The sequence below is a fragment of the Podarcis muralis genome, chromosome 2, assembly GCF_964188315.1.
Source record: "Podarcis muralis chromosome 2, rPodMur119.hap1.1, whole genome shotgun sequence".
In the NCBI taxonomy this organism is placed as follows: domain Eukaryota; kingdom Metazoa; phylum Chordata; class Lepidosauria; order Squamata; family Lacertidae; genus Podarcis; species Podarcis muralis.
In genome coordinates, this window is record NC_135656.1 from 117,310,436 (window position 1) to 117,334,918 (window position 24,483).

The window sequence follows — 24,483 nt, forward strand, 5'->3', positions numbered from 1 at the left end:
GTATAAATTATTATTATTATTATTATTGATACACAAGTGTCATAGCTCCTCTGCTGTAAAAGCCTAGAAGCTGTACATGTTTATTGTTGACTGAAGCATTATGGCCATATGCAATATATACATAAATACAGTGGTACCTCGAGTTACAGATGCTACAGGTTACAGACTCCGCTAACCCAGAAATAGTACCTCGGGTTAAGAACTGTGCTTCAGGATGAGAACAGAAATCGCGTAGCAGCGGTGCGGTGGTAGAGGAAGGCCCCATTAGCTTAAATGTTGCTTCAGGTTAAGAACAGTTTCAGGTTAAGGACAGACCCCAAGAACGAATTAAGTTTTTAACCCGAGGTACCACTGTACACCTTTAAAATACAGTATCAGCCTATATTACACACACACACACACACACACAAATACAAATAAGTTTTTAGATTTCATTCCCAATTAAATATTTACAGTCCACCATGTTTTCCTCAATGAACTTTCTCAGTCTGGGGGCAGCAACTGCAGATCTCACAACTTTGTCATAGATTTCTCAAACCAGACAACAAATATGTGACTTTCAGTAATAATCACAATAATTTATTATTTATACCCCACCCATCTGTGTGGGTTTCCCCAGCCACTCAGGGCGGCTTCCAACAAAATATTAAAATACAATAGACCACCAGACATTAAAAGCTTCCCTAAACAGGGCTGCCTTCAGATGTCTTCTATAAGTCTGGTAGTTTCTATAAGTCTGTTTTCTATAAGTCTGTAGTCTTCTATAAGTCTGTTTTCTGCAGATGCAATAGAGGCGGTGGTCTTCTTCACCGTCACTATCGCCACTTGGTAGGCTCCACATTGAGCTCTAACCCATGTGCGGTCAGATGCAGAATGAGTCATCCACCACCAGCACTCTAGCCATCTCAGTGATTGTTTCATTGTCCTTAGACCGGTGGAAAACCACGGAGCTGCCCAGGCTCCATGCAATCGGAGAGGGCGCTTCAGAGCCAAACAGTCAATAGCTCTGGTTAACTCCACATTACAGTGGGCCACCAGGGAATCAGCTAAAAGGCCATCAACATGGGATAAAGCATCCCCTACCACTCTCTGGAAACCATTTAGATCCATTAAGTGGCGGGGGCGGACCATCCAAATTGGTCCCACCTCCCTGCAGAGGGGATGGGTCGCAGAGAAGTCCAGTTGCACCAGGAAGTGATCTGACTATGGCACTTCTTTCGCTTCGCTTTTATTAGTGTCAGATCGCCAACATCTATAGAGGTCAAAGGCTATGAGCTGGGCCAGGCTAATTCAGGGGCGGTCCTATGGAGGCCATAGTTTCCACGAAGTCCCGAGAGGTCCCTTGCAAGGTCGTGTTGGCGTGGATGTTAAAATTCCCTAGGACAACCAAACTAGGTGTCTCCAAGAGCACATCCACCACAACCTGAAGCAGCTCGGGCAGGGAATCCTTGGTGCAGCAGGGAGGCCGGTACACCAAAAGGAATCCTGTACTGCCCCTATTGCCCAACTTCCAGAACATGCACTCAGAGAACTGGGTCTTCCCAATAGGATGCCTGGTGCAGACTAATGACTTCCTAAAAATCACTGCAACCCCCCCTCCCCGCCCACATGACCTGGGTTGCTGTGCGTAAGAGAAACCTGGTGGACAAGCAGCGGCAAGGACAGGCCCATCAGCTTCATCCAACCAAGTCTCTGTTACACATGCCAGGTCAAGTCCTCCATCCGCGATCAAGTCATGGATGGTAGTGGTCTTACGAATCATTGACCTGGCATTGCACAGCAGCACCTTCAGATCATGTGGGTATCCATTGCTGATTCCAGTATCCGTCCGGTCAAGACCAGACCCGGAGGCAGGGATAGTCCTCAAACAACGACTAAACCTGCCTCCTCGGTAATGACATGGTCTGGTCTTAGCATAACTCCTCCTCCTACCCGTGATCACTAAGATCGGTTGTCCCAGTGCATCCCTCCCTGTGGAACTTGCCCCAGCCATTTTGTTGGCTGGGACCCACTCCCAGGCAGCCCTGACCCCACCCCTTAAGAACAAAATAAAACCTATTAAAAAAAACAATAAAAACCAAAAACAGTAAAAGTTACAAAAATACCAAAATTAGACCAATTTCCAAACACGACTAAACGTCCATCCCCCACACCAGAAATAATTTTAAAGGTAAAAAAGGTAAAATTTTAAAGTATTTTAAAAAGAACTCTGTGTTGTTCTGAGTTCTCCTGGGGAGCGACAGCAGCCGCCTCAGCTGTCCTTATGAGGCCTGCCAGGCCCTGCCCTGGCCAGGTGGTGAGTGGCAGGAACGGGGCACTCAGGCAGGGGAGTCCTCCTGGGCAGTTGATTACACGCATTGGGTATCTTACATAATCAAACAAGGATAAACTTGGTTCAGAATAGCGCATATTGGTAGCGATCTACTGCTTAGTTACAGCATATACAAAGAAGCTCTTCTGCAAGAATTTTTTATAGTGTCCCTCTAAATATTCTGAGCACATAGTCTGAAAACAAAAGTGAGAAATGCTTGCCTAAAGGAACAGATTGGTAAATCAGAGGGGAAATTCTCAAGTTCGTGTCTTATTTTAATTAAATACCAATGTGGGGCAGTGTTCAAAATTAGCCAGGCGCCAGACACATTTTGCACCTGGCTATTGGCAACTTATCACTAGACAGCTGTTGCAACTAAAGCTCTTTCCACACCCCAAAAATGTGTGTTGTTTGTCCCCTGTACGAGTTCTTTCATGCACAGTAAAGAAACTACTATAACTGAAGCTCTTTACACACATCAACTTTCATAGGGTTAGTCCCCTGAAGGAGTTCTCCGGTGTCGAGAAAGGTGGTTACTGCGGCGGTAGCTCTTTCCACACTCCAAACATTTGTAGGGTTTGTCCCGTGTGAATTCTCTTAGTGCATGAAGGATGTTAGAGTCACTGAAGCTTTTTCTACATTTCAAACATTTATATGGTTTCTCCCCCGTATGAGTTCGTCGATGCACATTAAGGGAGGCAGTCTGACTGAAGCTCCTTCCATACTCCAGGCATTTATATGGTTTTTCCCGTGTGAGTTCTTTGATGTCTAATAAGGATGCTTCTGGTACTGAAGCTCTTTCCACACACCAGGCATTTATATGGTTTTTCCCCTGTATGAGTTCTTTGATGTATAATAAGGATGCTTCTGGCACTGAAGCTCTTTCCACACTCCAGGCATTTATATGGATTTATATGGTTTTCCTGTGTGTGAATTATATGATGCGTTTTAACAGACTTGCTGCAACTGAAGCTCTTTCCACACTCCATGCATTTATAAGGTTTTTCACCTGTATGAAGTCGTCGATGCACATTAAGGGAGGCACTCTGATTGAAGCTCTTTCCACACTCCATGCATGTATATGGTTTTTCCCCTGTGTGAGTTCTTTGATGTTTAGTAAGGGTACTACTGTCAAAGAAACTCTTTCCACATTCCCAGCATTTATAAGGTTTCTCCCCTGTATGAGTTCTTTGATGCAAAGTAAGGTAGCTACTGGATCTGAAGCATTTTCCACACTCCATGCATTCATAAGGCTTCTCCCCTGTATGAGTTATCTGATGCACATTAAGTTGGCTACTGTTTCTGAATCTCTTTCCACACTCCATGCATTTATAAGGTTTTTCACCTGAGTGTACGCTTTGATGTATAGCAAGGGCTGAGCGACTACAGAATCTCTTTCCGCACACAGTACATTCATGTTTTTTCTCCACCCTGTTAAGTTGATTTTCATCTTCTTGGGAAACACTGTGTTCATCCCTTGGCTTCACTGTTTCTCTCCTCTCTTGTTTGTTGGCTCCATCTTGAACCCCCAACTTCCTTTCCTTCTCTTGCTCCTCACCTCTTTCTGGCCAGACTTCTGATGGCTCCTCCTCATCCAGGACCCCCCAAACATCTCCTGATGGAATAAAAATTTTAAAATAAAGGTTGATACAGCTGTTTCCATATCAAAACTCAAGGCCTGGCACTATGTTAAAGGTGTTTTACATAAAAATCAATGATGTGATACCTGGTTTTAATAAAATATCACCATTTAATCAAGGGTTATTTGTATCAGAAAAGTTCTGGTGAGCAGTCCCTAAGATTAACCAAGCCATAAATAACACAATTTAAACCAGCAGGCAATAACATCAACAGAGCCTGCCTGCCTATGGGCCTGTGTGAGGTAGCTGTCTCAGGTGTCACCCCCAAAGGGGCTCAGCTTTGCTGCTAGTCTCCCCGGCCTCCAGGGGCGAAGTGGAATGGGCAGCAAAGCTTTGTGAGTCCTCTCCCCTCCAGCCAAGTCCCGAAAAGGATCCTCCCCTAATAAGGGCATGTCCACAAGAGGGCAGACATTCCACCATTCAGCTTTGTCAGGATCTGAAAAGGCTCTTTGCCAGTGGATGGGGGGGGTGGCTCTGCACCCCTTGGAGGTCTGGTGGGGTGAGGGGGGGGACATGCAACAAAAAAACCAATACATCAATAGAAACCAATATCACTAACAAGATACTCAAGTATTCTACAAATTAGGATCCCCCACACAGAAGATTTTTAGTATGCTTTTTCCACCATTCTCCACGCTAGATTGCCACAATGCATTATACTTCAGGCTGCTTTAGAAGACCGTTCAGAAACTACAGAGTGATGACCGGTGCAAGATGATCTGAGCACCTAAAACCTTTTCTGGGTTGCTGTCTTCAATTCAAGGTGCTGATTTTGACCTATGTAACTCAAGGACTGAAGGGATGCAGGTGGCGCTGTGGGTTAAACCACAGAGCCTAGGACTTGCCGATCAGAAGGTTGGCGGTTGGAATCCCTGCGACGGGGTGAACTCCCGTTGCTCGGTCCCAGCTCCTGCCAACCTAGCAGTTCGAAAGCACGTCAAAAGTGCAAGTAGATAAATAGGTACCGCTCCGGCAGGAAGGTAAACGGCGTTTCCGTGCACTGCTCTGGTTCACCGGAAGCGGCTTAGTCATGCTGGCCACATGACCCGGAAGCTGTACGCCGGCTCCCTCAGCCAATAAAGCGAGATGAGCGCCGCAACCCCAGAGTCGGTCACGACTGGACCTAATGGTCAGGGGTCCCTTTACCTTTAACTCAAGGACTTCTTCTCATGAATCCACCTAGAGCCTGCACTCATCATCAGAGGTCCTTCTCACAGTGCCCTCTCCAATTGAGGTGCAAAGAGAGGCAATATGGAATGCGTCTTTTAGTGCTGGCTCCCCACCTAAAGAATGCTCTTCCACAGAGAGGCAACCCAGAAGCCATCACTGGCTAATTGTAGCAGAGAAGCAAGAATATTTATTCTCAGCCAGGCTTCTGGCCTTTAACTTGGGAGAAAAACAAACACTGTGACCTCCTTTAGCGGAGCTGAAGGGAGGCACTCTGAGCCACTGAGGAACCCATACCTATTATAACTATTAACGAAGGCGAAAAGGATCCTTACCCTGAGAGGCCACCATCTCATGAACCTCCACCATGACGTCCTTGTACAGAGCTCTCCGTAGGGCCCAGTTGTCGTCAGCGAAATGCAAGGACACCTGTCAAAGCTCACTGATCCCTGGAAGGACAGAACAATTCCCTTCCTTATAGACACTCCAAGGCAAGGTGTGGAAACCATCTCCCCTCAGCTCCCCCTCCGATGATAGATGGGGCAACTGGAGATTTTACCTTCAGTGTTTATTTGTTTTTTTTAATAAGATGTGAAAATCTGGATAACTAAATTTAAGACTGGGGAAAATGAGTGTTTTCCCCCAACCCATACTCCCTCCTTCTTCCCCTTCCTCAGGTGTGTAAAGTCCAAACAAGTGGAGAGGGATGATTTTTTTCAATGATGCCTTTATGCATACTGGTTTCTAAATTTGTTTGTGAATTTTAGTTGTGTTCTAGCTACCATTGGATCACTACGCCACTTGAAGGACCTTTTGGATCAGGTGTTTAGAAATCTTGAAAATAAGATAAAATTACTACAGCTGCAGATGGCCAGTTATATCCCCAGGGGCCCACCTTTTTAAAGCCCTAAACAATCTTGGCTCAGTATACCTGAGATCCAGTTCCGAGGGCCTTCTGGTGGGTCCCTCACTGCAAAAAGTGAGGTTACAGGGAACCAGGCAGAGGGCCTTCTCGGTAGTGGCACCCGCCCTGTGGAAAGCCCTCCCATCAGATGTCAAGGAAATAAACAACTACCTGACTTTAAGAAGACATCTGAGGGCAGCCCCGTTCAGGAAAGCTTTGAATGTTTGATCTTTTAGAGTGCTTTTAATTTTCTGTTGAGAGCTGCCCAGAGTGGCTGGGGAAGCCCAGCTAAATGGGCGGGGTATGAAGGAATAAAATAATCATAATAATTCCTCCTGCTCCTCCCTGGCTGGCAGGAGACTCTCCTGACTCCCTGTTTACTCCCTGCCATTCCTCCCCATTCCCTGCCCTGCGGCCTTGGCTGGGCGCTCCTTCTGCGTTCTCTGGACAGAGGAGCGGGAGAAAAGGCCGCAGGATGAGGCCAGAGGCCGGTCAAGGCCAGCGAGGAGCGTCGCTTCGGCCTCCCGCTTCCCCTCCCAGGAGAAGACGACCTTTCCCCGTCGCCCCTGAGTTCCCCCCAGGAGGGACGCGGCTCCCTCCCTCTCGCCCCCCAATTCCGCGCCTGGCTCGGCCCACTCCCCCCAGTTACCCGCCTCCAGGGAGGACAGCATCAACCCGGGGAAGCGGAACAGGAAGCGGAAGCGCCTCCTCTCTCCCCCAGTCTTCCCTTCCGCTCTAGGAATCGAAGCTCTGTGGTCGCTGTTAACCGCTTCGGAGCCGCGGGGCAGAGAGGGAGGAGGGGCGCCCGGCTGGTCTCTGGCTCTGAAGCAGAAAGGGGAAACCCGGCTGCAGGATCAGGCCAGCGGTGCCCCCAGTTGTTCCAAGCAGGTACTCCAAGCAGGATCTGAGTACACGAGCAGCTTTGTCCTCACCTTTAGTATTATATTATTGTATTATATGCCCCTGTAATCTCACTGTATACAAGTTGTACAAGTGACAATAATGTATTTCAATTTCAATATTTATTTATATCCCGCCTTTCTCCCAGACCGAGAGCCAAGGCGGCTTACAAAGGGGTTGCCATAGTTATAAGTTCTGAAAGGCAGGCGGCATTAAGAGGGAAGGAACTGCAAAGATCCTGGTTGAAATCAGAATTAGAAAAAAATTAAAGAAGCACTTATTTTGTGAAATCAGCTGAGAAGAGAGGTCCAGTGGCTGTAAAAAGATTTGTGCTTTAAATATTTTCAAATGACATAATACCTGACAGAATCTCGAGTTTGGATTGGCTATTTCGGATCAAACCGAGTCCTTCCCAAGTGTGCATCCCCTCTTTGCATGTTTGACCTCTCAAGAGGCATGAGGAACATGTGACTCTCTCATCAGCTGCAGTCAGAATAATAATAATAATAATAATAATAATAATAATAATAATAATAATAATATATTATTTATACCCCGCCCATCTGGCTGGGCCTCCCCAGCCACTCTGGGCGGCTTCCATAAAAACCACAAATACAGTAAAATATCACACGTTAAAAACTTCCCTGAACAGGGCTGCCTTAAGATGTCTTCTTAATGTCAGGTATTTGTTTATCGTTTTGACATCTGCTGGAAGGGTGTTCCACAGGGCGGGCGCCACTACCGAGAAGGCCCTCTGCCTGGTTCCCTGTAGCTTTGCTTCTCGCAATGAGGGAACCGCCAGAAGGCTCTCGGCGCTGGACCTCAGTGTCCGGGCAGAATGATGGGGGTGGAGACGCTCCTTAAGGTATACTGGACCGAGGCCGTTTAGGGCTTTAAAGGTCAGCACCAACACTTTGAATTGTGCTCGGAAACATACTGGGAGCCAATGTAGGTCCTTCAAGACCGGTGTTATATGGTCTCGGCGGCCGCCCCCAGTCACCAGTCTAGCTGCCGCATTCTGGATTAGTTGTAGTTTCCGAGTCACCTTCAAAGGTAGCCCCACGTAGAGTGCATTGCAGTAGTCCAAGCGGGAGATAACCAGAGCATGTACCACTCTTGTGAGACAGTCTGCAGGCAGATAGGGTCTCAGCCTACGTACCAGATGGAGCTGGTAAACAGCTGCCCTGGACACAGATTTGACCTGTGCCTCCATGGACAGCTGTGAGTCCAGAATGACTCCCAGGCTGCGCACCTGGTCCTTCAGGGGCACAGTTACCCCATTCAGGACCAGGGAATCCTCCACACCTGCCTGCGTCCTGTCCCCCAAAAACAGTACTTCTGTCTTGTCAGGATTCAACCTCAATCTGTTAGCCGCCATCCAACCTCCAACCGCCTCCAGGCACTCACACAGGACCTTCACTGCCTTCACTGGTTCTGATTTAAAAGAGAGGTAGAGCTGGGTATCATCCGCATACTGATGAACACCCAGCCCAAACCCCCTGATGATCTCTCCCAGCGGCTTCATGTAGATGTTGAAAAGCATGGGGGAGAGGACCGAACCCTGACGCACCCCACAAGTGAGGGCCCAGGGGTCTGAACACTCATCCACCACTTTCTGAACCCGGCCCAGGAGGAAGGAGCGGAACCACTGTATAACAGTGCCTCCAGCTCCCAGCCCCTGAAGACGGTCCAGAAGGATGTTATGGTCGATGGTATCAAACGCCGCTGAGAGATCCAGCAGAACTAGGAAACAGCTCTCACCTTTGTCCCTAGCCCGCCGGAGATCATCAACCAGTGCGACCAAGGCAGGTTCAGTCCCATGATGAGGCCTGAATCCCGACTGGAAGGGATCCAAATGGTCCGCTTCTTCCAGGCGTGCCTGGAGTTGTTTGGCAACCGCTCGCTCAATCACCTTGCCCAAGAATGGAAGATTTGAGACTGGGCGATAGTTGGCCATCGTGGCCGCATCTAAAGATGGTTTTTTAAGAAGTGGTTTAATAACCGCCTCTTTCAACGGGTCTGGGAAGGCTCCCTCACAGAGGGAAGCATTCACCACCCCACGAAGCCCATCGCCCAGTCCTTCCCGGCTAGCTTTTATAAGCCAGGATGGGCAAGGATCCAGGAGACAGGTGGTTGGCTTCACTCGTCCAAGCAGCCTGTCCACATCCTCGGAGGTAACAGATTGGAATTGATCCCACTCAACTTGACTAGACAGAGCTCTAGCACTCTCCCGCCCCGGCCCTGCTCCCACGGTGGAGTCTACTTCTTCCCGAATCTGAGCGATTTTATCTGCAAAAAACTTTGCAAAATCATTGCAGGAGAACATGTGTCAAGACATAGATAATTTTTTATTGATTTTACTCGATAGACGTTTATATTTGAAATCACAAGATAACAAAGGAATACACATATTTGAATCATCCAAATTAATCAGATAAGGAAGAAGAAGGGGATACACAGATATCAGAGTCCATTCTAACTGTTGTTATTTTTCACAGAGTTCATCCAAAGTGGCTGGTAGTTCCAAAAGTATTGCAGCCTCTTTCAATTACATATTGCTCCATGTACTTGCACCTGGACCTTGCAACAGTCCAAAGCAGGGCCCCGAACTCGAAGCATGGGAAGCCCCATCAACAAATTTATAATTTGGCAGAATATTTAGATTATTTCATGTGTATATGTATAATTTGGAATATTTAATGTGATTTGATTGGATTGTTAAAATGGAAAATTTAATAAAGAATTATTTAAAAAATCAAATCAAGTGGTGCTTGTGGAATCCTCTCCCCAGGGACGCTTGCCTGGGACCACCTTGACCTATTTTAGGCGCCCATTTTACCTAGGGTTATGACCCTCAATCTGAAGGGCTTTTAAGTACTTGTGGCCTCTTCTAGCGAGGAAGGTTCCTTGTATTCGTACAGATGTCTTTCGTACGTTCAGCATCGGTTTGATTGTTGTAACTGGTATTGATTTTTATGCAGTGTTCTAAGTCGCCTTGGATCGCTTTTGTGAGCGAAGCGACTAATTAATATGAATGATGCTGATGCTGATAATCCCTCGCTGGGGTTGCTGACGGAAGATTACGGGAGCAACAACCGGAGGGCCGTTGTTTCCCCATCCCTGAATTAGGAGAAGAGGGGAAAGGCCTCTGGACCAGGGATGACAAACCTGTGGCTGTCCAGATATTCTTGGACTGCAGCTTCCAGTGTGGTGTAGTGGTTAGGAGCGGTGGACTCGTAATCTGGGGAACCGGGTTCGCTTCCCCGCTCCTCTGCATGCAGCTGCTGGGTGACCTTGGGCCAGTCACACTTCTCTGAAGTCTCTCAGCCCCACTCACCTCACAGAGTGTTTGTTGTGGGGGAGGAAGGGAAAGGAGAATGTTAGCCGCTTTGAGACTCCTTAGGGTAGTGATAAAGCGGGATATCAAATCCAAACTTTTCTTCTTCTTCTTCTTCTTCTTCTTCTTCTTCTTCTTCTTCTTCTTCTTCTTCTTCTTCTTCTTCTTCTTCTTCCACCATCCCTGACCCATTCCCCACACTGGCTGAGGCTGATGTGGGTTGAAGTCCAAGAACCCTGGTGGGTCATGGGCTACCCAGACCTGCTGCAGCCCACAGACAACCCCCCTTTCCAAGGCCCCCATGTCTTCCTTGCCCAGCTGCTGCCTCTTTACCCCTAGTTCTCCACCTCCTCTTTCTCCCTAGATGTTTCTTCCTTCGTCTCTCTCTTCCACCCCTCAGCAGAGTGACTTAATCGCATTTATACCACACCTCCCCACCCTATCACGCAATAAGCACCCATCTGTAACACATGCACCAATCAAGTGAAATCTAACAAGGAGCATCTTCAGAACAGAGGCTTTCCCATGGTTGCTGCCAACGTTACAACTTTTCCCTTTTCCCTTCCGGGGGTTGAGCCCTTCTACGTTTCCTCAGAGCCTGAAGGGGGGCCGTTCCCCCGATAGGAACCCTTATAGGGTCTCTCGCTTTTACGGGCTCCTTCGTGAGCAGCGACACAGGAGCTGCCACCCAGGTTTGTCGCGCGGGCTGCCCGGTTGTGCGCCGTCTTCTCCCCTGTGTGAGTTCTCTCGTGCTCCGTCCGGTTGTAGCTCTGGCTGAAGCTCCGCCAGCAGTACGAACACTGGTACGGCCTCTAAATGTGTAATGTTTTATTCTGTTGTTATATATGTTGGAAGCTACCCAGAGTGGCTGGGGCAACCCAGGTAGATGGGTGGGGTACAAAAATATAATAATAATAATTAATAATAATAATATCTGGAAGGACGGCAGTGCACACTATGCAAGGCTGCTGCAGCACAGCAACTGACAGGGGTGAGATCCTGCCCAGACGCAGGGAAGCCAAACGGGAGCTCACACTCTGCGTCTTTAACAGCACATATCCAGCTGATAATATGGGTGACAAGGAAAGAAGACACTTCTCTACCTCCGACGTGGCTTCCCCAGCCTCTTGCTGCCTCCGCAGGAAATCCTCAGCCAGGGCCACCGCCTGGGTGCAGGTCTCGGCCCCTCGGCCCCTGACCCAGTGCTGGATCTCCGAGGGCAGGACAGCCATGAACTGCTCCAGGGTCACCAGCTCCAGGATCTGCTCCTTGGTGTGCCTCTCCGGCTTCAACCACCGGTGGCAAAGGAACCACAGCTGGCTGCAAATCTCCCGGGGCCCCTTGGCTTCCAAGTAGAGGAACTGCCGGAAGTGCCGCCGTTGTGCCTCCGACCCGGAAGCTTCCTTGTTGGGATTCTCCCGCTTTGCCCCTCCGCAGGTTCTGGTCTCGGGGGATCCCAGGGCTTGGAGCCCTCTGGACCCAGGGGGCAGGATGGTTCCTGCCTGCCCTTTTGGCTGCTCACAGACCTCCGCTGCCCCCTCAGGGTTGGTCCTGCCTTCTTGGTTATCCTTCATCACCGCCGACCAAGCCCAGTCGGCCTGAGGCATCTGCACGGCCTTCAAGAACGACTGCCACTGGCCTTCCCAGGCTGCCTCGTCCGGCTCCTCCTTCACACCCTCCAGCCTCTCTTGCCTTGGAAAAGCTCCGAACCGGGACAGCATCGCCCCAAACCAGGAGCCCCGACTGTGAACAACGGAGAGCCCCTTTCTGGGTCTTTCCATCCCCTCGCTCCCAAGGACTGTGGGCTCCTGTTCCTCCATTTTGATTACAGGACACACAGGGTTTTCGGCCGCGGTCTCAAGATGGAGACCTTCGGTTGCCTCAGCAACCTGGGTACCAGCCATGTCGGGGGAGACCGACGGCAGCGACCCAGTTGTGTGCAATTGCTCTTTTTCTCTGGAGTTGGGAAAAATCTCTGCCACCCTTCCACTGATCAGAGTTAGGAGCGGGATCTTCAGTCGACGGAGTAAACCTCAGGAGATTCAGAAATGGAGCAGGAATCTCTTCAGTGATGAAAGGGCTTCTCCAGGAAGGAAGGAAGGAAGGAAGGAAGGAAGGAAGGAAGGAAGGAGGGAGGGAGGGAGGGAGGGAGGGAGGGAGGGAGGGAGGGAGGGAGGGAGGGGAACAGAAGAGGCAGGTGATCTTTGAGGATACATTCAACGAAGCCCCCAAGGGTGATTGTTCCTACATTTCAGAATTCAGCAGCTTGTGAATTAACCACAGAAGAAAATACACTGGTACCTCGGGTTACATACGCTTCAGGTTACATACGCTTCAGGTTACAGACTCCGCTAACCCAGAAATAGTACCTCAGGTTAAGAACTTTGCTTCAGGATGAGAACAGAAATCGTGCTCCGGCAGCGCGGCGGCAGCAGGAGGCCCCATTAGCTAAAGTGGTGCTTCAGGTTAAGAACAGTTTCAGGTTGAGAATGGACCTCCAGGATGAATTAAGTACTTAACCCCAAGGTACCAATGTAGTTACAATCCCTAGAGATCCCTGGGAAGAGGGATCCCTGTGTGGACGCATCTTCTGTACTCACAGTTTGTCATCCTGCTCCATTTGACCATCTTGTTCATTCATTTCTTCAATGTATATTCCAGCCTTCCTCCCCAAAGGAGCTCAGGGCGGTGTACACAATACAGTGGTGCCCCGCAAGACGAATGCCTGGCAAGACGAAAAACTTGCTAGACGAAAAGGGCTTTCTGTTTTTTGAGTCGTTCCGCAAGACGAATTTCCCTGTGGGCTTGCTTCGCAAGAGAAACGTCTTGCGAGTTCTTGCGAGTTTGTTTCCTTTTTCTTAAAGCCGCTAAGCCGTTAATAGCCGCTAAGCCGTTAATAGCCGCTAATAGCCGTGCTTCGCAAGACGAAAAAACGCAAGACGAAGAGACTCGCGGAATGGATTAATTTCGTCTTGCGAGGCACCACTGTAAGTGATATAACAAGATTGTTAAAAATAAAAGAACATCATTTGAAAAACTATTAAAAACATCCAAAAATTGTGCAAATTCCTTTGACCCCTAACCTACCTCACAGGTTGTTCTGGGAATTAAATAAGGATGAGGAGAACCATGTTGAGCTCCTTGGAGAAAAAAGGTGGGATACAAAATAAAATAAACCATAAAAGCGAAACACAAATATAGTCAGTTTTAAAAGAGTATATTATTAATATAACAGAGAGAGCATGAACCTATTATTTGGTCTGGTCCCCTGGAAATCAAAGGTTCACTGCCTCTGCCCCTATGTTTTGCAACTCTCATTATGCTTTTCCTGCTTTTGTTTATTTGTTTGTTTGCCTGTACTTTTGATTTCACACTAACTATAAAAAGGGGGGGGATGCAATGCAAAATTCCCCTTTCTTAATCTTCTTCCCTGATTTAAGCCTCTCCGGCATACACCAAGCGGCACTCTTTCTTTCGCATGTGTGCCTTGATTATTTTTGTTGTATCGATTCGTTTGATTTGCTTCAAGTAATTTTAAAAAAAATTATTTTAAAATTAAAAAGGAGGGGATGGTAGACTGCCTTGGGAAGGGGAGTCTCTATTTTCGCTTAGCATGCCTAGAAGCCACTGATGCCTGAAATGAGGCTGCATTTTAATGTTGTATTTTAATCTTGTTTTTAAGTTGTATTTCAATCAATTGTTTTTATACCTGGTGTTAGCTGCCCTGAGACCAGTCTTGGCTGGGGTATAAATAAAAATTATTATTATTATTATTATTATTATTATTCCAGCTTCTCCCTCCTTTAGGAGTGAGCTTCTTGGATCAGGCCCGCCCAAAGCCAGCATCCTTGCAGCCGGGCATCACTCCCTAACCACTCCCTTCCCCTCAAGGATGCTCAGAAGTGGGGCACAAAGGGGGAGGGGCTCGACACCCCCATTTCCCTCTTTTTGACACCCCCCCAGTAATTCCCCCCTCCCATTTTCCATATTACCCTGCTGCCCATTACTTGGGCAATTTTTATTTTTTTTAAAAAGGAACTTACTGCAACTTCCACGTGCTGCCTCCACCAGCAGAAATTGAGTCTGCAAAAAATCAAGTTAAGGCATTCAAAAGGAACCCCTCCTCTCACCCTTTCCCCCTCCTCTTCCTCCTCCAGACCTTCACCCATTCATTCCCAGGCCTTTCCAGGCATCGCGGCTCGCTCTAACCCCTTAAGCGGCCAGTTTCCTAACTCCCAGGAACAAGTACACCCGGGCTTTGCGTTTTGCAAAGCCGGGTCTGGCTAAGCTCCGTAGTGCCGACACGGGCTGGCAGCGGCTGTCCCGAGTTTCAAGCGGAGGGTGGGCATTCCCAGGACTTCTGAAACTTTTATTTTAAATTTTATTTGTGCTTTTCAAATATATACATTTCACTGATTTTACAATCATTTTGACATTTTAAAGCTTTATTTCCTTCCCCCCTTTCTGAGGTTCCTTAAATTTATTTTTAATATCCTTCGCATATCCAAATTAACTAAAATTACTCATTTATTTATCTTTTTTAAATATATACTCTTATGTAGCCACAGCTTGTTACAATAATCCTGCCAGAGTTTTTATCCGATTACAATTTATCTGTAAATATTCAATAAACCATTTCCATTCTTTTATAAAAAGTATGTTATCTTGATTTCTTATTCTTCCGGTAACTTTTGCCATTCCTGCATATTCCATAAGTTTTTGTATCCACTCTTCCTTTGCTGGGACTTCTGCTTCTTTCCATTTTGGGCAAAGTAACATTCTTGCCACTGTAGTCACATACATACATGAATAAATTTCTATAAAATTTAGGTAGTTCTGTCCCTAAGGTCTGTATAGTTAAAGCTATGGTTTTCCCAGAAGTGATGTATGGAAGTGAGAGCTGGACCATGAAGAAGGCTGATCGCCGAAGAATTGATGCTTTTGAATTATGGTGCTGGAGGAGACTCTTGAGAGTCCCATGGAGTGCAAGAAGATCAAACCTCTCCATTCTTAAGGAAATCAGCCCTGAGTGCTCACTGGAAGGACAGATCCTGAAGCTGAGGCTCCAATACTTTGGCCACCTCAAGAGAAGAGAAGACTCCCTGGAAAAGACCCTGATGTTGGGAAAGATGGAGGACACAAGGAGAAGGGGAGGACAGAGGACGAGATGGTTGGATAGTGATCTCGAAGCTACCGGCATGAGTTTGACCAAACTGCGGGAGGCAGTGGAGGACAGAAGTGCCTGGCGTGCTCTGGTCCATGGGGTCACGAAGAGTCGGACACGACTAAACGACTCAACAACAACAACAATCCCTATAATTCCCAAGAGAAAGGCTTCTAGGTTGTTGTTTTACAAACGTTATTTTAAACATCTTTTTCAATTTGTTGTACAGTGGTACCTCGGGTTACATACGCTTCAGGTTACAGACTCCGCTAACCCAGAAATAGTGCTTCAGGTTAAGAACTTTGCTTCAGGATGAGAACAGAAATCGTGCTCCGGTGGCGTGGCAGCAGCAGGAGGCCCCATTAGCTAAAGTGGTGCTTCAGGTTAAGAACAGCTTCAGGTTAAGAACAGACCTCCGGAACGAATTAATTTTTTATTGGTTTTCCAAATTTATAACAAACATAAAAGAAAAATATTACAATATAAAAAACAAACATACAAACAATTATCCTAACTATTATAATCCCACTTTTGTACCACTAGTGAGTGACTTCCTCGAAACCCCCTAGCTGAGTTTCCATGTAAATCAGTGTAGCAGTTTTCCAATAAGACTTCTGAAACTTTCAGGGGGGTGTCTCTCCCAAGTCTGTTCATACCCTATAAATATTTCTATACTGCCCCATGTCAAAACTGGGTGGGTGACCTTGGTCCAGTCGCTGCCTTTCAGCCTGGCCTCCTTGCAGGGTTGCTGTTAGTTGAGGGCCGTGGATGCCACTCTGAGCACCTCGGAGGAAAGGGCAGGATATGGATGCAACAGACACATAAATCATGCAGGCAGCGGACAGCAGCACAATGTTTGCGCCGCTCGCTGCCTCTCGTGGCTGCACTGTATGGCCCAGCAAAAGGCAAATAAAGATATATGCTCCCTAGGAGTGTGGGGAAGCAGTCGCAATCTCTCAAACTAAGCTACCTCGCAAGGTTGTTGTGAAGAGAAAATGGAGAGGGAAGAGCCATTTCCTTGGAGGAAAGGCGGGATATTTTATTTTTCTCTTCCAACTTTTCTTCTTGTTTTCTCTTGATTTTTTCTCCCCCCCTTCTTTTCTTCTTTTTTCCTCTTTTGTTCCTTTTTCATATACTTGTGCTTATTTGAAATATATACAGTGGTGCCTTGCAAGACGAAATTAATCCGTTCCGCGAGTCTCTTCGTGACTGGCGTGCTCTGGTCCATGGGGTCACGAAGAGGCGGACACGACTAAACGACTAAACAACAACAATGCGGCTTTGAACTGGGCTGAAAATACTTTGTTTGCTTGCTTTCAAAATACTGATAGTCTCTGGAACATTTATAGCCTGAAAAACAGGGGGCGGAGAGTGTGTGTGCTATCTGTTGCTGTTGCTTATCGCTCTCTTACCCGAGTACCTGAAAAATGGTCTCCCTCACCGCAGGTGATAAGTCCTAGCTGGCACATTCAGATTCAGGGATGGGGAACAGATATTGCTAGACTACAACCCCCATCAGCCTTGACTTTGGCTCACATTGGCTGATGGCAGCCCGAGTCCAGCAATAATATAGCAAGAACCAAGCGTTTGGCACTTCTGCTTCATGGAGCCGCATGGCTCTGAAAATACAAAGCTGTCTTTAAACACCCCAGACCGTTGGTTCATTTAGTTCGCCAGCGTTGTCTTCTCCCAGAGAATCCTGGGAAATGTAGTTTGTTAAAGGTGCTGAGCATTGTTAGGTGACCCCATATTCTCCCACATGGAGCGATAGTTCTCAGTGTGGTTTAGCAATCCATCCATCTTCACAGGGGAACTCTGGGAACTGCAGCTCTGAGAGGGGAACAGGGGCCTCCTAACAGCCCTCAGCACACTTAACAAACTACATTTCCCAGGATTCTTTGGAAGGGAAACCATGAGTGTTCCAAGCAGTATGATAATGCTTTAAAGGCACAGCCCAGATGAGTCCAGAACTCTCATTACAGTCGTACCTTGCAAGTCAGACGGAATCCGTTCTGGAAGTCTGTTCGACTTCCAAAACGTTCGAGAACCAAATCACGGCTTCTGATTGGCTGCAGGAAGCTCCTGCAGCCAATCAGAAGCCACGGAAGCCCCATCGGACATTCGGCTTCCAAAAACACTTCGCAAAGTGGAACAGTCGCTTCCAGGTTTGCGGCATTTGGGAGCCAAAACGTTTGATTTGCAAGGTGTTTGGTATGACTGTACTACTTATGATCAAGGTACGACTGTACTACTTATGATCCAGACCACGACACTCCATGTGCTGATGTGAGCCACGTTTTCCATTTTATCCATCGCACAGAGCAACTGATGGATGCACAGCTTGTCGTCTAAAACCCCTGGAACTTCCTCATGTGGATCTGAAACCCATTTTTAGCTGGGGACCTTTACGGTGGAGCACACACAAGCGGTCTGGCTTCAAGCTTTGGGATCTTCTGTTTTATCAACACACAGCACACCCAACCTCACTTGTGTCTCCTGCCATCTAGACACGCACAGATCCTCCCTGCCCTCAGAAATGTGGCTTCTTCTTTCCATGCGTCTTCTCGTGCCTGATGAGATGCGCGGACTGGCGGAACTTCCTCCCGCAGATGGGGCACAGATACGGTTTCTCTCCCGTGTGGATTCTCTGGTGTCTAAGAAGGTGTGACAGAGAGATGGATTTGTGGCCGCACTCCAAACACCTGAACCGTTTCGTCCTCTCGCAGACGCTCTTGCGGCCATTAAGGCTCAGCTTGGGGCGGCTGCCCCCCTCACACTTCGCACACTCATACGTTTTCCTCCCTGTGTCTGCCATCTTTGCCTTGGGCCTCCGATGTCCCGACACCGCCGGGCTGAATTTCTTCCCGCAGTCCGAACACTTGTGAAGCCTCTCTCCTGTGTGGCCTTTCATGTGTCTGGTAAGGGTGGATCTGCGAGTGAAGCTTTTCCCGCAGACGGAGCACACTGCTTGTGGGATTGCGACTTTGAAGCAAAGCTCTTCTGCCACGGGCTTTCCCCTCCGAGTCCCTGTTGTTCTTCCTTCTCTCCTCTTCCCACCGTCTTGCTTCTCCTCTCCACAAACTTCGTTTCCTTCCGACGGGACCCAAAGCAGATCATCCTGAATCGTCCACACAGGACCTTCTGGAATGAAAGACAGAGAACCTGATGTTAATCCTTAATTGTTTTCAGGGAATTATTGTCATATTTTGAAATGCAGTAGAAATATGAGATGATTAGGATTCCCTCCGATCTCGAAGCATGGGAAGTCAGCTAAAAAATAATAATAATTTATAATTAGGCATAACATTGGGATTTGTTTGATTATGGGATAATTTGTATAATTTGGAATATATAATTTGGTTTGATTGGAAATTTTTAATAAATATTATTTAAAAACAGAAAGAGAAAAGAAAGACAGAGGATCATAGAACTACCATATTTTTTGCCCTGTAGGGTGCACCGGCCCATAGGGCGCACCTAGTTTTTTTGGGGGGGGAATAAAGGGGAAAAATTATTTCCCCCTGCCAGGCGCGGGGCTGGGGCGGGGAAAGCCCCCAGAACAGGCTGCTATCCACAAGCCTAGGGAGCCCGGCTGTCAACTCCCGGCGGGCTCCCCAGGCTCACGAATAGCTTCCTGAAGCCTGGAGAGCGAGAGGGGTCGGTGCGCACCGAACCCTCTCGCTCTCCAGGCATCAGCGAAAGCCTGCATTCGCCCCATAGGATGCACACACATTTCCCCTTCATTTTTGGAGGGGGAAAAGTGTGTTCCATAGGGTGAAAAAAACGGTACCTCCTTCAATGCAGGAATTTTTAACCCAACACGGGGCTCAAACCCATGACCCTGGGATGAAGAGCCTCATGATCTGAGATGAGGAATTGCGCAGACAATCCCCATGCATAGCTGTCAACTTTTCCCTTTTCTTGTGAGGAATCCTATTTGGAATGAGGGAATTTCCCTTAAAAAAATGGAAAAGTTGACAGCTACGTCCCCATGCTTAGACCAAATTAATGGCCTTTAAGGCTGGGAACCACTGACTTAAAAAAAGAAAAGTCACTTGAGCCAGGGACAGTCCACATATATATTGGCCTATTCTGACCTGTTTTTTTAAAACAGACTGCACAGAAAAAGCAATTTGGTTCCACAAAATTCATTCCGATTGCGCAGATAAAAGATAACAGATAGAATTCTACAGAATGGGGTACTGGCGTGTGAAAACGGTCAAGATCCAAGGATCTCCAGATGGCGGCATCCTGGCTTCCAGGCCTCTTCACTTGGTCACAAGTGGTTGAAAGCAAAAGGCGCCTGGCTAATTTTGAACACTGGTGCAATCCGACCAGTTGCAGGGCAGAAAGCATTAAGGACTACCAGGCTCACATTTGGGATCCAGTTCTCCACACCTGCTTCAAATTTACACACCTGCTGTTGTGATTCCGGAAGACTTTGCAGCTATTTCCCCCGCTTGGCCTCTTTGTCCAGCCGTCACCCTCTCTTTGTGAACTTTCTGGTGACTCACGAGCTTCTCCTTCCGAGTGAACCTCTGCCCACAAACCGCACACCAGTGGGACTTCTGTCCCGTGTGGAGTTTCTGATGCCGGAAGAGATTCGATCTCCGCGTGAAGCTACGTCCGCAGACTGTGCATATGTAGAGCTTGGGCTCTGTGGGTGTTCTCTGGTTTTCAAGGCCTTGCCTCCAGGTCACGTTCTTCCTGGAGAATGCGCTCCTCCTCTCCTGTGTCCCCAGAGGTGGGACTGAGAGTTCAGGGAGCTGTTCACAAGCAGCTGCCGCCACGGATCTCTTCTGCCAGCTTTCGTCACGCTGCTCCGCTATACCTAGAACCCCGACGCTGACCTCCAGCTCCTCTCTTCCCACATCGTTCTCGCTCGTCAGTTCATTGGTTCCTGGAACGGAGGGGGATTGGGGTAAGCAGGGGAAATGGGTGGGGGAAACTCCGCCCCAAATGTCGTAATCACCTGTCTGTCTCGAGACAATGGAGTGCGCCTCCGGGGGTGAAGCAAAATGTTTCCGAGCCCAATTCAAAGTGTTGGTGCTGACCTTTAAAGCCCTAAACGGCCTCGGTCCAGTATACCTGAAGGAGTGTCTCCATCCCCATCGTTCAGCCCGGACACTGAGATCCAGCTCCGAAGGCCTTCTGGCAGTTCCCTCGCTGCGAGAAGTGAGGTTACAGGGAACCAGACAGAGGGCCTTCTTGGTAGTGGCCCCCGCCCTGTGGAAGGATGTGAAGGAAATAAGCAGCTATCCTATCTTCAAAAGACATCTGAAGGCAGCCCTGTTCAGTGAAGTTTTTAATATTTAACGCTGTATTGTTTTCAAAACTTGACTGGGAGCCGCCCAGAGTACATGGGGAAACTCAGCCAGATGGGTGGGGTATAAATTATTATTATTATTATTATTATTATTATTATTATTATTACAGTGGTGCCTCGCAAGACGAAATTAATTCGTTCTGCGAGTTTTTTCGTCTTGCGAAGCACGGATTCCCATAGGAATGCATTGAAAATCAATTAATGTGTTCCTATGGTCAAAAAAAGTCCAAACAAAGCCAAATTTGGTACAAAAAGAGTTTATTAAGTGCTCTTTAAAGTCACACATACTGTAAAGAGCATTTCAAAAATTGAAGGAACAATAATTTAAGTTTCTAAACATGACAGAAAAGCACTTAAAAATCACCAAAGTGTACAGTACTGTACATACATTTTCTAAGACTCTGGGGGACAACTCGAAGAAGGTTCCTCTTCCACTCTTTGCTTCTTGCTGAAGAACCTGTCCATGGTCTGCTGCTTCATCCGCCTTTTCAGCACCTCCCTGAAAGATGACATGACCCTTGTATCAAAAGTGTTCGCAAGGTCATGTGTCAGGTCCTTGTCAGGGTGGTGCCGCTGTGCAAAAGCCTGCACATCTTTCCACTTCTGGCAAATGTCCCTCAGTTCTTTGGAGGACAGCCGTTCCTCAGTTGCTTCCTCCTCTTCCAGCGAGGCCTGCTCCTGCGCAGCCTCTGCCTGCAGTTCGACCAGCTCCTGGGTGGTCAGCTCGTGGTCGTGCTCCTCCACCAGCTCGCTGACGTCCTCCTCTGTGACCTCCAGGCCCATGGTCCTCCCCAAGGAAACCATGCCTGACCACGCTGTGGATTCCAGATCTCGTCTTGAACCGGTAAAACCAGCCTCTGCTTGCCTTGAAGACTTCTGGCTCGCCTGAGGTTCCTGGCTGTTTCCGGATGAGGTCAGCGTGCAAGGCCTTGGCCTTCTCACAAATGACGGCCTCAGTCACTGTGTCCCCTGCACGCTGCTTCTCTTCTATCCAGATGAGCAGCAACTTCTCGACCTCCTCCAGAACAGCTGGGCGGTTCTTCACGATCCTGGTGACTCCCTTGGCTGCATCAGTCGCAAGGATCTTCTCCCTCATCTTCAGGATGGTCCCGATGGTCGATGGATTCCTCCCGTACTCCCTGGCGAGGTCTGTCAAACGCATTCCACCGTCGTGCTTCCGGATGATCTCCTTCTTCATTTCCAGCGTAACCTTCTCCTTCTTCCTCTCACCGGCCTCTGCAGCAGCAGTCTTCTTGGGCCCCATGGCAGCACAGCTCCTACCTTCGCAACCCCCCCGCAAAAAAATCAGTGCTTCACATCCAAAAAATTCAAAAGCACCAAACCTCCTAGAAAACACACAAACTTCCAGATTCTTGCAAACCCCTTCTCAACTATTCTCCCAGCCACCCACCACACAGAAATCGAAACCCAGAAATCTTTTTTTTTAACAACAGCAGAGTGCAACAATGGTCACAAAAGATCATAAAAATGCAGGGGAAAAACACACAAGCTTCCAGATTCTTGCAAACCCCTCCCCAACACCAAGTCCTTGAATTCCAAACACCCCAACCCAAAATCCAAAAACCCCAAAAAATGGCTGCAAAAGAAGTTTTGGAAAAGCTTCAAAAATCACCAAAGTCTTCAAAAACCTCAAAAAAGGCTACCACACCGCGTGCTATGAGTTGCTCCTCGAAGTCAAGTCGCAACTGCACCTCTTCAAGCAATGCACCCTGGGTATTAACGGTTTTACGAAAAAGGAGACAAACTTGCAAGACGTTTTCGTCTTGCGAAGCAAGCCCATAGGGAAATTCGTCTTGCGAAACAACTCAAAAAACGAAAAACTCTTTCGTCTTGCGAGTTTTTCGTCTTACGAGGCATTCGTCTTGCGAGGTACCACTGTATTATCATCTGACTTTTAGAAGACATCCATTTTAGAAGGCAGCCATGTTTAGGTAAGCTTTTAATGTTTGGCGGACTATTGTATTTTAATATTTTGTTGGAAGCCGCCCAGAGTGGCTGGGGAAACCCAGCCAGATGGGCGGGGTATAAATAATAAATTATTATGATTATTACTGAAAGTCACAATTTTTTGTCTGGTTTGAGAAATTTGTGACAGACAAAGTTGTGAAATCTGCAGTTGCAGATTTTTAATGTTTGATGTTTTATCACATTATTATTATTAATAATATGCATATTCTGTTGGGAGCAGCGCAGAGTGGCTGGGGAAACGCAGCCAGATGGGCGGGGTATAAATATATTATTATTATTATTATTATTATTATTATTATTATTATTATTATTATTATTATTACTTTGCACTAGTAGCACTGAAGTGACCTGTCTGGGGTGCCTGCCAGGGCAGTGTGTCTGGGGGTCCTGGGCTGCCCAGACGACAAGACCCCCCTCTCAGCCTCACTGAGGATAGCAGAGCAATAGGTTTGGCACCATCTTGGCTGCAGAAGTGGCTGGAAGGAGGCATAGAAGGTGCCACCCAACCATCTTAGGGAATCCACTCTGGATTTGTGTGGTTACTCTATAGCCTTTTATTCTCCTGAAGATATCCCACAAGGCAGTAGGTTGAGGATCAGAGATTTCCTTCCGGGTTCCCTTCCCAGGCTGCCCTCATTTCCCTCTACAGCGCATGAAGAAACCACTTTCTTAATCATTGGACCCACTTTTGGTCTCATCTGCTCAAATCGCTGGAGCCTGTCTCTTGGTCACAAGTGGTTGAAAGCAAAAGGCGCCTGGCTAATTTTGAACACTGGTGCAAACCGACCAGTGGCAGGGCAGAAAGGGTTAAGGACTACCAGGCTCACATTTGGGATCCAGTTCTCCACACCTGCTTCAAATTTACACACCTGCTGTTGCGATTCTGGAAGACTTTGCGGCTATTTCCCCCGCTTGGCCTCTTTGTCCAGCCGTCACCCTCTTTTTGTGAACTTTCTGGTGACTCACGAGCTTCTCCTTCCGAGCGAACCTCTGCCCACAAACCGCACACCAGTGGGACTTCTGTCCAGTGTGGAGCTTCTGATGCCGAAAGAGATTCGATCTCCGCGTGAAGCTACATCTGCAGACTGTACATATGTAGAGCGTGGGCTCCTTGGGTCTTCTCTGGTTTTCAAGGCCTTGCCTCCGGGTCACGCTCCTTCTGGAGCATGCGCTCCTCCTCTCCTGTGTCCCCAGAGGTGGGACTGAGAGTTCAGGGAGCTGTTCACAAGCAGCCGCCGCCACGGATCTCTCCTGCCAGCTTTCGTCACGCTGCTCCGCTATACCTAGAACCCCGACGCTGACCTCCAGCTCCTCTCTTCCCTCACCGTTCTCGCTCGTCAATTCATTGCTTCCTGGAACGGAGGGGGATTGGGGTAAGCAGGGGAAATGGGTGGGGGAAACCCCGCCGCAAATGTCGTTGTCACCTGTCTGTCCCGAGACAATAGAGTGCGTCTCTGGGGATGAAGTAAAACGTTTCCAAGCACAATTCAAAGTGTTGGTGCTGACCTTTAAAGCCCTAAACGGCCTCGGCCCAGTATACCTGAAGGAGCGTCTCCACCCCCATCGTTAAGCCCAGACACTGAGGTCCAGCGCCGAGGGCCTTCTGGTGGTTCCCTCCCTGCGAGAAGCAAAGCTACAGGGAACCAGGCAGAGGGCCTTCTCGGCAGTGGCGCCCGCCCTGTGGAACACCCATCAGATACAAAGGAAATGTTTATCTGACTTTTAGAAGACATCTGAAGGCAGCC

The 24,483-nt window shown here is 48.0% G+C and overlaps 2 protein-coding genes and 1 pseudogene across 12 annotated transcripts in view; all 3 read right to left on the bottom strand.

The window, feature by feature from the left end:
* Nucleotides 1-64: 64 nt before the first annotated feature.
* Nucleotides 65-6,771, bottom strand: LOC114591059 (uncharacterized; annotated as a pseudogene). The gene is made up of 3 exons (XR_013391369.1): nt 6,676-6,771; nt 5,454-5,567; nt 65-3,926 (listed from the first exon to the last, which is right to left on the bottom strand). The product of XR_013391369.1 is annotated as an uncharacterized LOC114591059 (transcript).
* A 2,479-nt stretch (nt 6,772-9,250) lies between these two features.
* Nucleotides 9,251-14,404, bottom strand: LOC114592185 (uncharacterized). 2 transcript variants are annotated; one of them, XM_077922600.1, is made up of 2 exons: nt 14,303-14,404; nt 9,251-12,339 (listed from the first exon to the last, which is right to left on the bottom strand). In XM_077922600.1, exon 2 carries the CDS (start codon nt 12,161-12,163, stop codon nt 11,099-11,101), a length of 1,065 nt encoding a protein of 354 aa, XP_077778726.1. In that variant the 5' UTR covers nt 12,164-12,339; nt 14,303-14,404; the 3' UTR covers nt 9,251-11,098. The 2 variants fall into 2 exon arrangements, with proteins under 2 accessions (XP_077778726.1, XP_077778721.1); XM_077922595.1 differs by having other exon boundaries at nt 9,251-12,342; nt 14,303-14,395.
* Nucleotides 14,405-15,837: 1,433 nt separating this feature from the next.
* The window catches only part of LOC114592205 (uncharacterized), a 15,191-nt gene continuing 6,545 nt past the window's right edge, over nt 15,838-24,483 (bottom strand). For 6 of the 9 annotated variants that reach the window (XM_077921262.1, XM_077921257.1, XM_077921252.1 and 3 more), the window contains exons 4-6: nt 23,608-24,090; nt 19,841-20,323; nt 15,838-18,564 (exon numbers count right to left, since the gene is read on the bottom strand). In XM_077921262.1, the coding sequence (XP_077777388.1) occupies nt 17,954-18,564; nt 19,841-20,323; nt 23,608-24,090 (1,577 nt within the window). In that variant the 3' untranslated portion in view covers nt 15,838-17,953. Of the gene's footprint in view, nt 18,565-19,840; nt 20,324-20,990; nt 22,031-23,607; nt 24,091-24,483 lie in introns of those variants that run through there. The other 3 variants (XM_077921274.1, XM_028720196.2, XM_077921266.1) reach the window with 3 other exon arrangements.

Bases quoted from the DNA above. Each gene is read 5' to 3' on its own strand.
- LOC114592185 (XM_077922600.1), bottom strand. From the start codon at position 12,163: ATGGCTGGTACCCAGGTTGCTGAGGCAACCGAAGGTCTCCATCTTGAG.